This window comes from Lolium rigidum, chromosome 6, assembly GCF_022539505.1.
Source record: "Lolium rigidum isolate FL_2022 chromosome 6, APGP_CSIRO_Lrig_0.1, whole genome shotgun sequence".
In the NCBI taxonomy this organism is placed as follows: domain Eukaryota; kingdom Viridiplantae; phylum Streptophyta; class Magnoliopsida; order Poales; family Poaceae; genus Lolium; species Lolium rigidum.
In genome coordinates, this window is record NC_061513.1 from 260,526,524 (window position 1) to 260,537,642 (window position 11,119).

Below are 11,119 nucleotides of genomic sequence, written 5' to 3' on the forward strand. Positions count from 1 at the left end.
GTAGTGTGACTACTGCTCGTCCACGCATCCAAGTCGCTTCGCAGCGAGCGCAGCTTTTTTTTTTCCGCCTCAGCATATTATTACCTATTGATTCGATTTAATTTAAAAATAATCTGTTTCCGGAAATAATCTACAGTACTCTATCTCAAGGGAACGCTTCCTTTTCCTCCCGCGAGTCAGGACTCGGCCCAACCCAACCCGACGCCGCAAGCGGTGAAGCCAGCCCTACTCTACAGCCGCCGTCGCCGCCGCCGCCGCCTCGCCGCGACACCGCGTCCCCCGCCGTCTCGACCCCGTCCGCAATCTTGAGGTACGCGCTTTGCTTTCATCCAGTGATTGCTTACAACCCCACCAATTTCCCGTTGCACACCATCATCTGGATCCGCCGCCGTTGCTGAATCGTGGTGTCTGCTGTTTTTGCCCGCCGATGCAGGGTAAACATGGCGAGGTTGATGTCGACTTCCCTCGTCAGGGGGCTCGTGCGATCGTGCCGCGCGTCCAGCACGGCGGTAAGTGCCAGCACCTTCATCACTTCCTAGTACGACTCCTCAGAGCTTTTCCCCAATTTTTCGCTGTATAGTCGGATCTCGAATCGAACCCTAGAACCCCCAAATTGCTGTCAGGTTCGTTGGTAGTTGTTACGCTCTAAAATCCTCTTATACAGGTCTGTGAATTCGATGTTATATTCTTCTAGCTAGTTGCCCCCTAGTTATTGAAGACTGGAAATGTTTAGGGTTGAAAATTCTGGTGACCACTAGTGCACCATTTAGTATTACTGAAAATCCTAATGTCCTGAGCTGGTCTCATTTCGGCATTTGCCATGACGATTTGTGCTTACCTGTGTCAGTAACCTCACCATTATTTTGCTTCGGTGAATGTTATGTATGATATAGTCCTTAATGATCTCCATACGCAAATGCATTTAACATAAATGGGATGTGTTAGGCAACTTTACAAGGGTTCCCACAATTTTTTTGCTCATTGGTTGGTCTAAGCGCTGATCCAGACCTGAAATCTCAATTGTTGTCAAGTTCGTTGGGGCCTGGAGGCTCTTCAATTCACTTGTCTACAGTTATGTGAATTTGACTTCATTTTCATATGAAGATGAGATTATTTGATTTAGTTTTCCCAATCATCATGTTCTCCACTTTACAACAATATCATGTCTGGTTTACAAGGCGGTGACCTCCCATGCATCATTCAGTCCATTCATAAATCCTTATGTGTAGAGAGCTCAGTTCGTCATTTGTTTTATTTCAACGAATGTTATCGACGCTATAGTTCTATCACAGTTGAGGTTTTCTCATTGGTTTTCCTTGTTCATTACCTTCAATTATATTGGGCATTTGTAGTTTTTGTGTAGTATGGAAGTATCAAGCTTTATTTTGCTTCCAATTTTTTGAAGAACCAACCAATGTTGAACTATAAACTTTGGTGAAACAGTTCAGATGATTTCTGCTCTGAACAGTGATGTTGGTCTCATGTTCGTATAATGACCTTATTTTCTGGAACTGCAGACTGTGACACGACCAACTTTCCAACAGCTCATGCCCTACTCATCAGCACCCAGTGGTGATTCTAACGTGAATGAGGGCACAAGTACAACACGAGTAGCTGCTGATCCTGATACACATCAAGATTTCCAGCCTACAAGCAAAGGTTCTGGCGTGTCTTTGCATGACATCGTTGCTCAGGTATATACATGTGTATACATGAGCTTTCAGAACATTTTGATTCAAGCACTTGAAATGTATCAGTCTGTTCATAAATATAAGACGTTTTGGGAGTCCAGACTTATATTTAGGAACGGAGGGAGTAACAAAACAGGCATATCTAACTAGAATTGTAGAGCTTAAAGTTGTATCATGTTCTTCTGCCTTTCATTAACCACCTCAGTGAATTATTTGGCAGGATATCAAGGAAAATCCAGTCTTGATCTACATGAAGGGTTATCCTGATGCTCCCAGGTGTGGATTCAGTGCACTAGCAGTGAAGGTCCTCCAGCAATACGGTAAACTATATCTCGGCATCAGCTGTCAGTTATTTTGCATCTCTCAAATCCCTAAACCATATCGTTTATTGCAGGTGTCTCTATCAGTGCTAGAGATATTCTGAGTAATATGAAGCTCAAGGAGAGTGTCAAAGCTCACACGTAAGTGGTTCGTCCATCCCTAATGCTTTACTTTTAGATGGAAAAACCTGTCTCAAAAAGGGAAAAGGAACTAGATGTGTGTGGTATATATTTGAAATTCTGCGTCATGGCAAAAGGGTATGAGATGATACGCTAAAGAAAGTTGAGTATGTTTTAATAAGGGGTAAATTTGGCTTCAACAACTGATAAACCTGCAGAATATGAGTTCTATTAGGTTGAGGCTTTACTTAAAAGGCATTCATCAGAAACATGTATCCATTTTTCAAAGGTCCACTTTTATTAAGTTTCATCCATATGCATCATGATACACAGAAATGATAAATGGATAGTCTAACACTGTTTAGCTAGCTTAGATGCCAGCACTTATGAATTATGTATCATTTGGTGATATTATTACTTAATTCTATTGTTTGTCTGTGCAGTAACTGGCCTACATTTCCCCAAATATTTATCAAAGGAGAGTTCGTTGGCGGATCTGATATCATATTAAACATGCACCAGGCAAGTGAGCTGATCAAGTGAATCATCACCATTTCATTCACCAGGTGTATCCACCTGAGCTGGTATCTTTCACTTAGTGGCTGACTTCTCTCGATTTTCTTCAGAAAGGTGAACTTAAGGATCTACTCGGTGATATCAATGCACAAAAGGGCGAGCAAGACAGTACCCCGTGAAACAAGCCACAGTGTCAGCATTAGCTTGGAGATGGGAGCTCTCTGTTGTTTCTGAGCAGCATTAGCAAGGATGAATATCCGTCGGTTCCAAGAGCATGAAAGTTTTTATTTCATGATAAATAAATGCAACTTCTCAAAACTGTTTTTTTGTGTGTACGTTGTAATTTCTAGTCATGTGTTCTCAGTTGGATTCTACTTTGGGCTTCACTTAGGTTGTGACAATAAATGATTAGGCTGTTTACATACTTAGATATATGCTCCTGTATATCTTGCCAGTTAATCTTATTTATGTTACCGACTTATTTGCACCACAAGTGAATCATTATAAGTTCAAGGTTTGTGGGCATGCCTTGTCTTCATTCAGAACTTACTGCTTAACACATCATGGAAAGTTGCTTGTATGAACTTGTATGGTATAGACAGTATCCAAGCTCTCAAACAAATAATGACATAAAGTTCTTGAAAATTTGTGTATGCAGTATAAGTTCCAAACTGAAATAAAGTATATAGTTTGTGTCTTACAAGACAAAAAATGGCAGCTTAAATGTTTGATGTTTCTGTCATGGAGCTTGAAATTGAACTTCAAAATGTGTGAAAAAAAAGAGCGGCCAACATATTCTTGCATGAAAAAATTATGTTCCCAGCATTTCTTAACTTTTTAAAACCTGGAAATGACAAAACCCGGCATAACCTGGAAATGACAAAAGCTGACATATTTCCTAGTACATCATACTAGTCCGTTCCTGCCGTACAAAAAAATCAAACTACCAGCGAGTTCCTTAACAAAACGTGTTACCTGCAGTACGTGAGGATATGCAAGTATACTGCTGTCAAAAAAATGACATATGTCGGTATTACATAGTCATCAAGCAAGATGTTCTGATTTACTACCAGAGACCTCGGTGGTATTTTTGTTTTGTGCATAAGTCGAAACATCTTAACTTAAGCCAAACAATCAATTCGGAAGAAAGAACGAAACATATCATTAAAAACCATAACCAAACTGATCACACTGTCTCCGCCGTTGGATGGACAGAGACCAAATTATGGAAATCTCAATAGTACAAGATTCAGTGATGCGTGTCTGCATATGAAACGCCAAGCTACGACATGACCGTATACCCAAAGCCTAAGTTGGCTACCCAACCATTTATCACTTAATTTTGGCACAACCACACTACCACAGGTACTTATTATTTAGATGCTGCTACACCGAGCCCTTATCGTGACATTTCTTCGTTCAATCAAGACGAGGAAGTGCCGATTTCCAAGTTTGTGGTAAGCCATTTGCCAACCTCGTCCATCTCCTCTGGAACCGTATAGTGTCCGAGTCTTCAAAAAGGAGAGGAGATCAGTTAGCAATAGCATAAGGAAATCACAACACTAAAGGGGGTAGAGAAGGCATCAAACCTGTTGTACGACTTGAATACCACATTTGCAAACCCGGTTGACTTCAGTGCTTCTGCAGATCTCTCACCATGCTTGTAGAGTACTACATCATCAGCTGCATAAAACCGAAACAGTCACAATTCACTTATGGTGGTGATGGCTTGTGGATAACTAAACAGAAATATAAGACACAAACAAGTGCTGCAGTCCTGATGCAGCATGAAAGCACAGGACCGCTATCAACACCTGATCGAAATATCTATTGTTCTGTGAACTTGTGTTCGGCTGACGCACATGAAAACTTGACACAGACATTGATTTCCCTAATAAAATTACTCACATCTTTTCATTTAAATTTTGAACTATGCACAGTTGTTCACTTACTTACCATGTGAGGCCTGCCTCATGGAAATAGTATTAACTCCATTACTAAGAGGCAGCCGATATCAAGCTTTAGGCAATACAAAAATAGAGCAAAAAACTTTTTGATGACAACTCACATTTGAATCCAGATTAAAGGCTGAAAAGAACTATCCAAATACTTGATAATTCAGTTGCGTTATATCAACTGCAAACAAGTAACTGCAGATAATACAGGTGCATAGCTATAAACCTACACCTGTTCTAAATATTTGTAAAAATTAAGATAAATATTTCTGGTTTGCGGTACACATGTCACCAGCTCCAAGAGAAGGATGGATTGTTAAATGCAAGGAGAAATACGGTGTGCTAAATGTCAGCATTACCAATAAGGTGTTTATAAAAAAATATGGAACAGATATGCACCTTTTCCATGACAAAGCAGAAGAGGTAATGATGAAGCCTTCTGTGCAGCCTCCTGTGAGCTCTCAATTTTGTTCTTCAATGCCCTGAGGTGACCACACATAAGTAGATCAGCCACAAGGCACCAGTTTCAGTGAAACTTGCAGACATAAACATACTAGCACAAACCTGGCACATGGCAGCCAGCCACTGAGACCAACAGCCACACTTAGGTTCACAGGATACGGATTGCCATTTCCATATTTTCCATGAGCAAAACAAGTCCCGGAGTAAAGCGCAGTAGCAGCGCCCATACTAAAGCCACCAACACCAAGCTTGACTGTGATGGTTAGTGTAACATTGTCAAAAAAATTAGCGATAAATAAGACCCCAAATCAAATCAGCTTGTTTGTTGGGACTATGCATGAGCTTTACAAGCATCTAGAAATATTTTGCACGCCCACAACACAACAGCGAACAGATAAATAACAAGGAATGTATTTCCATATCTGGTGTGTGCTTGATAAAAATGTGTATGAAGAAAGTAAATAAACAGAAAATGGCGCGGAACCATACTGTCGGCGGGCTCGGTAGACAACAAATTTGCAACGTGTGCAGCTGAGGAATCCAGCCCCTCAACATCATCAGGAGAATCTTCTGAAAGATCAGCAACGTCAAACCCTGTGATCCCAAAAAAAGAAAAGACCATGTCAGCAGACACCTACCAAAACAAATAGCTATTTCAAAAGGAGTAAGTACTATATATCCAAGATATAAACATGAAATTCACATATTATAGAACCTACATGCAGTAGATGGGAATCCACCAAAAATTGCCACGGGCCTCGTAGGTGCAGTTGGGCAAATCCATTTTATCTGCAGCGGTATCAAATCAGAGATTCAGAAGGACTTCCAACAGGATACATACTTGAAAGTTGAAATCTAGATCCTAACTTACATTAGGAAGAGGAAGAGTTTCCAGCAGTTGAGACCAGCTGCAAATATAACATAAAATCCATTATGCCTGTTGATTTTTAATAAATTTTAGCATTGCAATATAGCGCATTGTTAATTGTTTCCTTAAAATCATGATAGAACATGTGTTAGGTTTCTGTCCAATAATAATGCCGTGATTTATGCGCGAACGAGTAGATGTAACGAACACTTTACTGAAACAGTAAAACGGTATAGCAGATTTTAATCCATTTGCTCATAAAAAATGCCACGCAAAGTATCTATTCGGTCAATAAGATGATTCATGGGGTCAGCATTATCACTACAAACGATAATTAGGCAGGCAATTTATTTCGACAAACTGCTATAAACAGTAGGACCAGTGAAATGTCCACAAGATCCGATGCTTATGGTTCGTCAAGAATCCAAGATGAACAGACAGGTTGTCCATCGTCCGACAAATGCATCAATCAATCCCAAGAAGCGGAACTGCGGGCGGGGAAGGGAAGAAGGGTTTACCTTGCTCCATTGTCGCCGAGGCCGTGGAGCCAGACGATGGTGGCCTTGTGCGCGCCCTTGGGCCTGACCACATGCGTCCGGCCGTACTCGAACGGCCGCTTCGCACCTGCATCCATCCTCATCTCATTTCATCCCAACCCCAACAAATCGAGCGAGCGAATGACAAGGCAGGCGCACAAAAATACCTGCCGCGACGGAGCTGGCGCCCCCGAAGCTCATCCCGCGAGCAGTCGCCGCCGCTACCGCCGCTGCCCCTCCTCCCCTCCTGGCGACCGCGCTCGCCAACGCCACGAACCCAATGGCCTGGAGAAGGAGCAGGGTTAAAAAGCGAAGCGCGCGTGGGTACGAGGGAGCAGCGGCGATTGGAGGGGACGAGAAAGGCAGATTTGGGCGGCGGAAAGGGGAGCGCCTTTTTCTTATGGGAGGGAGTGCGAGTGCGGGTGCGAGAGGGAATCTAGGGGAGATTGCTGGTGGTAGGGGAGGTGCTCCACCACCGCTGAGCGCGCGTGATGGGTGTGGCAGGCACGCCACGAATGGAACAGGGGCTCGCTACAGGACTCGGGAGGGAAAAGGTGGATCCGGCGGCGGAGCTGAGGACGAGGGGAAGGTGGTGACGCCGCGAGCGAGGGGATGCGCCGGCCGATGGCGATGCGAAGGTCGTCTCGTTCCGGATCTTTCTGCGCTCTTCTCCTTCGCACCGGTGCGTCTTTCCCTTGTTCTGTGTGGTGGGTAATGTGGCTTTGTTGTGTTCGGTCGGTGATGGACTCCGTGGTAGGGTGCGAGCCGGTCCGTCTCGTCTCGACTGACGCACTTTTTTCTTCACCTTTTGCATTTTCCTGTGCCGTTCGAAGTCAATCCACGTTTTCCCTTCCTAAGAGCATCTCCAACAGGCGCCGTAAAATCTCGGGCGCTATACCGGCGATTGGGCGCGCTGTATACCGCTCGCGCGCGACATAGCGAATTTGCCCTCGACGGAGGCTGTATTTTGCAGCGCGCGTTGGTGTGCGAAAAACGCACCTCCGCCAGAGGCGCTATTTTGCAGCGCGCGCGTCACAAACTGCTAATCCGACCGTTTTTTTTTTTTTGAAAATTCATCAAACAAACTATGTAAATATGATCGAAAATACGAATATATTTTAAAAGTGTGCGATACAATGCGACATTTTAACGAAAATACTAAAATAAACTACTCCTCGCCGTCGTCGGACTCCCGGTCGAAGTCGGAGACTGCTCGGTGTCGTGTCCGACACCGGCGTCGGCGTCGTCGTGTCTCGGAACTCGGAGGAGGACGAGAGGACGACGGTCAACGGCCCTGCGGCGTTCTTCCTTTCCTCCTTCCTCCTCGCCGCCGCGTCGGTCCTCGCCGCGGACTCGGCGCGGCGCTTCTCGCGACTCGCCTTCTTCTTCGCCGCCATCGCCGCCTTGTCCCCCTCAGCACGCGCGTAGAAGGCCTCCGTGGCGGTGACGTCCTCCGGGAACGCGCGCGCCCACTCGAGGCGCATGCGCTCATCCTGCTCCGCCACGCGCAGGCGCTGCTCGAGGTCGCGGGCGCGGCGCCACTGCTCGGTCGTGATGAGCGGCAAAGGCGGCGCGAGCATCTCTGCCTGCTCTCGCGTCCAAACATCGTCGAAATTCATCTGCCGACAGGGGCGGCCGAGGCGCCACGCGACGGCGTCGTAGGCTCGCGCCGCCTCATGCGCGATGTCGAAGATACCGAGCCGGATCCGCTCCTCGCCGGAGCGAATCTCGGCGTCGAAGCGGCCGCTCGGCCGCGCGCGGACGCCGCGGTAGCCGGAGGCGGAGCGGCGGCGCGGAGGCATGGCGCCGGAGACGGAGGCGGACTGTCGGCGCGGAGGCAGAGCGGTGGCGCGGAGGCAGAGCGGTGGGGGAGAGGCGGAGCGACACGCGGAAGTTTCAGACGCGGGAGGCAGTTGGCCCGTTCGCGCGTGTCGTCTTTATAGCGCGCGCGGTAGCGCACGCGGCAATTTTCCCGCGTGGGATAGCGCAAACGCGCGGGCGCGGCAAAAGTTTTACCGCGCGCGCCCTTTTCCCGCGTCTGCTGGGAGCTTCGCGCGGCGCTCGCGCGCGCCAAACTGGCAGGTATTTTGCCGCGCGCGCCTTTTACAGCGTCTGTTGGAGATGCTCTAACTAAAGAAGTTTTTTTCTCCCAAAAGATCACTAGTACTCCATCTTTCACAGTTTATTAGGTGTGCGCATACCTCTAGATCGTAAATTTGATCAAGTTAGCAAATTATATCATTAGAAAGTTTAGATCTTCTATTTTCTAATGATATAATTTTTGCATTATATAATTTAAATTATATAGGTTAAATTAGCGACCTAAGGATACGTGGAAGACTAGTAAACTGAGATGGAGAAAGTAGCAGTTGTATAAGGGAGGTGGCAATTTGGCTCATAGGAGCAAATGCTCTTATTATATAAAATAATTAAAAAATAATTTTAAAAATGTTAAAAAATTCTGATATAAATTTGTTGGTGTACATCTTGACATTCTATGTTAGTGCACAAATTTTCATGGAGAAACAACATTTTATATGGCGTGTGCAAAAAAGACAAAAAAATATCATGTACGTAGTCATGTTATAGCATCAAAACTTGTCTTTTTTACAGGAGTCACAATTATTTTTAGTTTTTTTTGAAAACTTGTGTACCAACATAAAATGTCTAGATGTACATGTAAAAATTTAGTTTAATTTTTTTTGACACTTTAAAATGTGGATTCACATAATGGGAGCATATGCTCCTATGAGCCAAAGTTCATTTCCCTTGTATAAGGAGCTATCAAAGTAATAATAGTTATAAATAGATCCTGCAATCCCTAGCGAAGACTGCAAGCACCAGATTCAACATGCCGCTAGTGAAAAAATTGCTGGTTATGCTTTGTTAGGCTAAAGTTCACCCTCTAGTTTTGCTGCAAAATTACCGGGTGTACATGTTAGCGCATTTAGGTATGGACAGAAGATTTAGTTTCGCTGCAGAGAAGGAAGGATGTCACGCAAGTACGCAACCAAGCTACCATGTGAATTTTCACCTATTTTGTGTGTAAAGACATTCCACCCTTTTGCTAGCGCCACGTGGGTCTGGCGTGGATTACTGATTGATACGATTATTGGAACATCATCAATATGGTGAGTTCAGCACCGTTTCATGTCCGTGGTGAAAACTCTTGTCGTCACCTTTATTTGTCGAGCTCATCAACAACGAATTTGCGCTGTTATCTTGTTGAAGACGTCGTCATCCTAGTAATATGCTAGCCTTCAATGGTTGGTCGCGGTCAAAAGCATTGTTCTACCTATGACCGGACATGGCGATGGTGGCACAAGCACAGGCTTACCTTCTTAAAGGCGTTGCTGCATCGGAAGTCGACTTAGTCGTATGTGTTAAATCCACATGTTGTATGATGTTTCCATAATGTCTACGTTATGTACTCTACATGTTAATGATTTTGGTCTTTACCTTGCATCAACTTTAAAAAAAAAAAGTTGTGTGCATTATTTTGATGTGGAGTTCGGAGGTTCACCTCCTTTTCAGAAAAAAAAAACCTAGGCTTCACTACATGCGGGAGCACATGCCCAATCATTACCCAATCGCTAGAGTGACCAAACTAGAAGCTAATAGAGTCCTCCGTAAAAACTAATTGAGTATTTCAAGTAATAAATTGATGAATTTACCTAGTTAGAGATATTCATAAATATAGATGATGCAAACGTAATAAAGAGCTTTAAATTAAGACATAAAACTATTTCCACTCATTTATGTGTAAGGAAATAGTTGTACTACAATAATTTATTGATACGTTTAATTTTTTTGAACCCTAATCGCCATCACCATCTGCAACTTAGTGATACATATCATATAGTATCACTTACTTTGCAAATAACGATATGCAAATTACTTGATTTTTAGCGCATGATTTTATAGATGAGGGTTAATTTTGCTTTGTATCTCGATGTTTCGTATTTTTGGCTCTTTGTTTATTCTATGCTATCAATTTCTGCATGGGTCTTAATTATACTAAAGAATGGATCATATTTTCTATGTTGACATCAATTTAGCCTAGTGATTTATCATTTGATCCCACTCTCTCATCACATTCTAGATCCGCCACTGCACTCCGCCCTCGCTTTATCTCGAACGATGAACAACCCCCGTTCAATCGTATTAACACGTGCAATAATTCATCTAAAAAAAACACGTGCAATAATTCGTTGAAATGCAAAACAAATGGGATGCTCTTTTACTAACATGGGAGCCCGGGTATGATGCAAAATGTTTCACATCCATAAGTTTCCCATCATCTTGGCAAAAAATGGTTGGCAATTCAGTCTTTTGGTTTTTGCGTGATGTTAGCGGAAACTCTAAATGGAGCTCGGGCTTTTGATATCCTGATTTTAATTTTTTAACTAGCTATCTCGAGATGGTTCCAAAAATAAAAATATAATATACCACTACATAAATGTCTAGTATGCACGTATAACATTTCATGAAATTATATATCAAAGTTTTTCAACGCCAATTGACAAACACATTTTTGTGATTTTCGTGCAAACCTAAAACATAAGGCAGAGTAGGTGTTTTTTTTAAAAGTTGTTCAATAAAAGCCACATGTGTAAGTGGTGGTGGAAATCTGGAGAATGAATTGGAACCT

General features: G+C 43.6%; 2 protein-coding genes across 2 annotated transcripts; one reads left to right on the top strand and one right to left on the bottom strand.

The window, feature by feature from the left end:
• The first annotated feature begins 265 nt into the window (after positions 1-265).
• On the top strand, positions 266-3,128 carry LOC124668611 (monothiol glutaredoxin-S4, mitochondrial-like). Its single transcript, XM_047205723.1, has 7 exons — positions 266-310; positions 434-509; positions 1,518-1,694; positions 1,912-2,011; positions 2,086-2,152; positions 2,575-2,653; positions 2,758-3,128. The coding sequence occupies exons 2-7, from the start codon at positions 441-443 to the stop codon at positions 2,824-2,826; spliced, it is 561 nt and encodes a 186-aa protein (XP_047061679.1). The 5' UTR covers positions 266-310; positions 434-440; the 3' UTR covers positions 2,827-3,128.
• Positions 3,129-3,785: 657 nt separating this feature from the next.
• Positions 3,786-6,684, bottom strand: LOC124666493 (acyl-protein thioesterase 2-like). Its single transcript, XM_047203844.1, has 9 exons — positions 6,636-6,684; positions 6,451-6,556; positions 5,936-5,972; positions 5,784-5,853; positions 5,554-5,658; positions 5,167-5,317; positions 5,002-5,084; positions 4,237-4,330; positions 3,786-4,158 (listed from the first exon to the last, which is right to left on the bottom strand). Exons 1-9 carry the CDS (start codon positions 6,667-6,669, stop codon positions 4,071-4,073), a joined length of 768 nt encoding a protein of 255 aa, XP_047059800.1. The 5' UTR covers positions 6,670-6,684; the 3' UTR covers positions 3,786-4,070.
• Between the last annotated feature and the right edge of the window lie 4,435 nt (positions 6,685-11,119).

Excerpts from the sequence above, each read along its gene's own strand:
- LOC124668611 (XM_047205723.1), top strand. The coding sequence starts at position 441 with ATGGCGAGGTTGATGTCGACTTCCCTCGTCAGGGGGCTCGTGCGATCG. Across the intron at positions 510-1,517 it reads GCCGCGCGTCCAGCACGGCG|ACTGTGACACGACCAACTTT; the intron begins GTAAGTGCCAGC and ends CTGGAACTGCAG. Across the intron at positions 2,012-2,085 it reads GAAGGTCCTCCAGCAATACG|GTGTCTCTATCAGTGCTAGA; the intron begins GTAAACTATATC and ends CGTTTATTGCAG.
- LOC124666493 (XM_047203844.1), bottom strand. The coding sequence starts at position 6,669 with ATGAGCTTCGGGGGCGCCAGCTCCGTCGCGGCAG. Across the intron at positions 5,973-6,450 it reads CTCGGCGACAATGGAGCAAG|CTGGTCTCAACTGCTGGAAA; the intron begins GTAAACCCTTCT and ends TTATATTTGCAG. Across the intron at positions 5,854-5,935 it reads AAACTCTTCCTCTTCCTAAT|ATAAAATGGATTTGCCCAAC; the intron begins GTAAGTTAGGAT and ends ATACCGCTGCAG.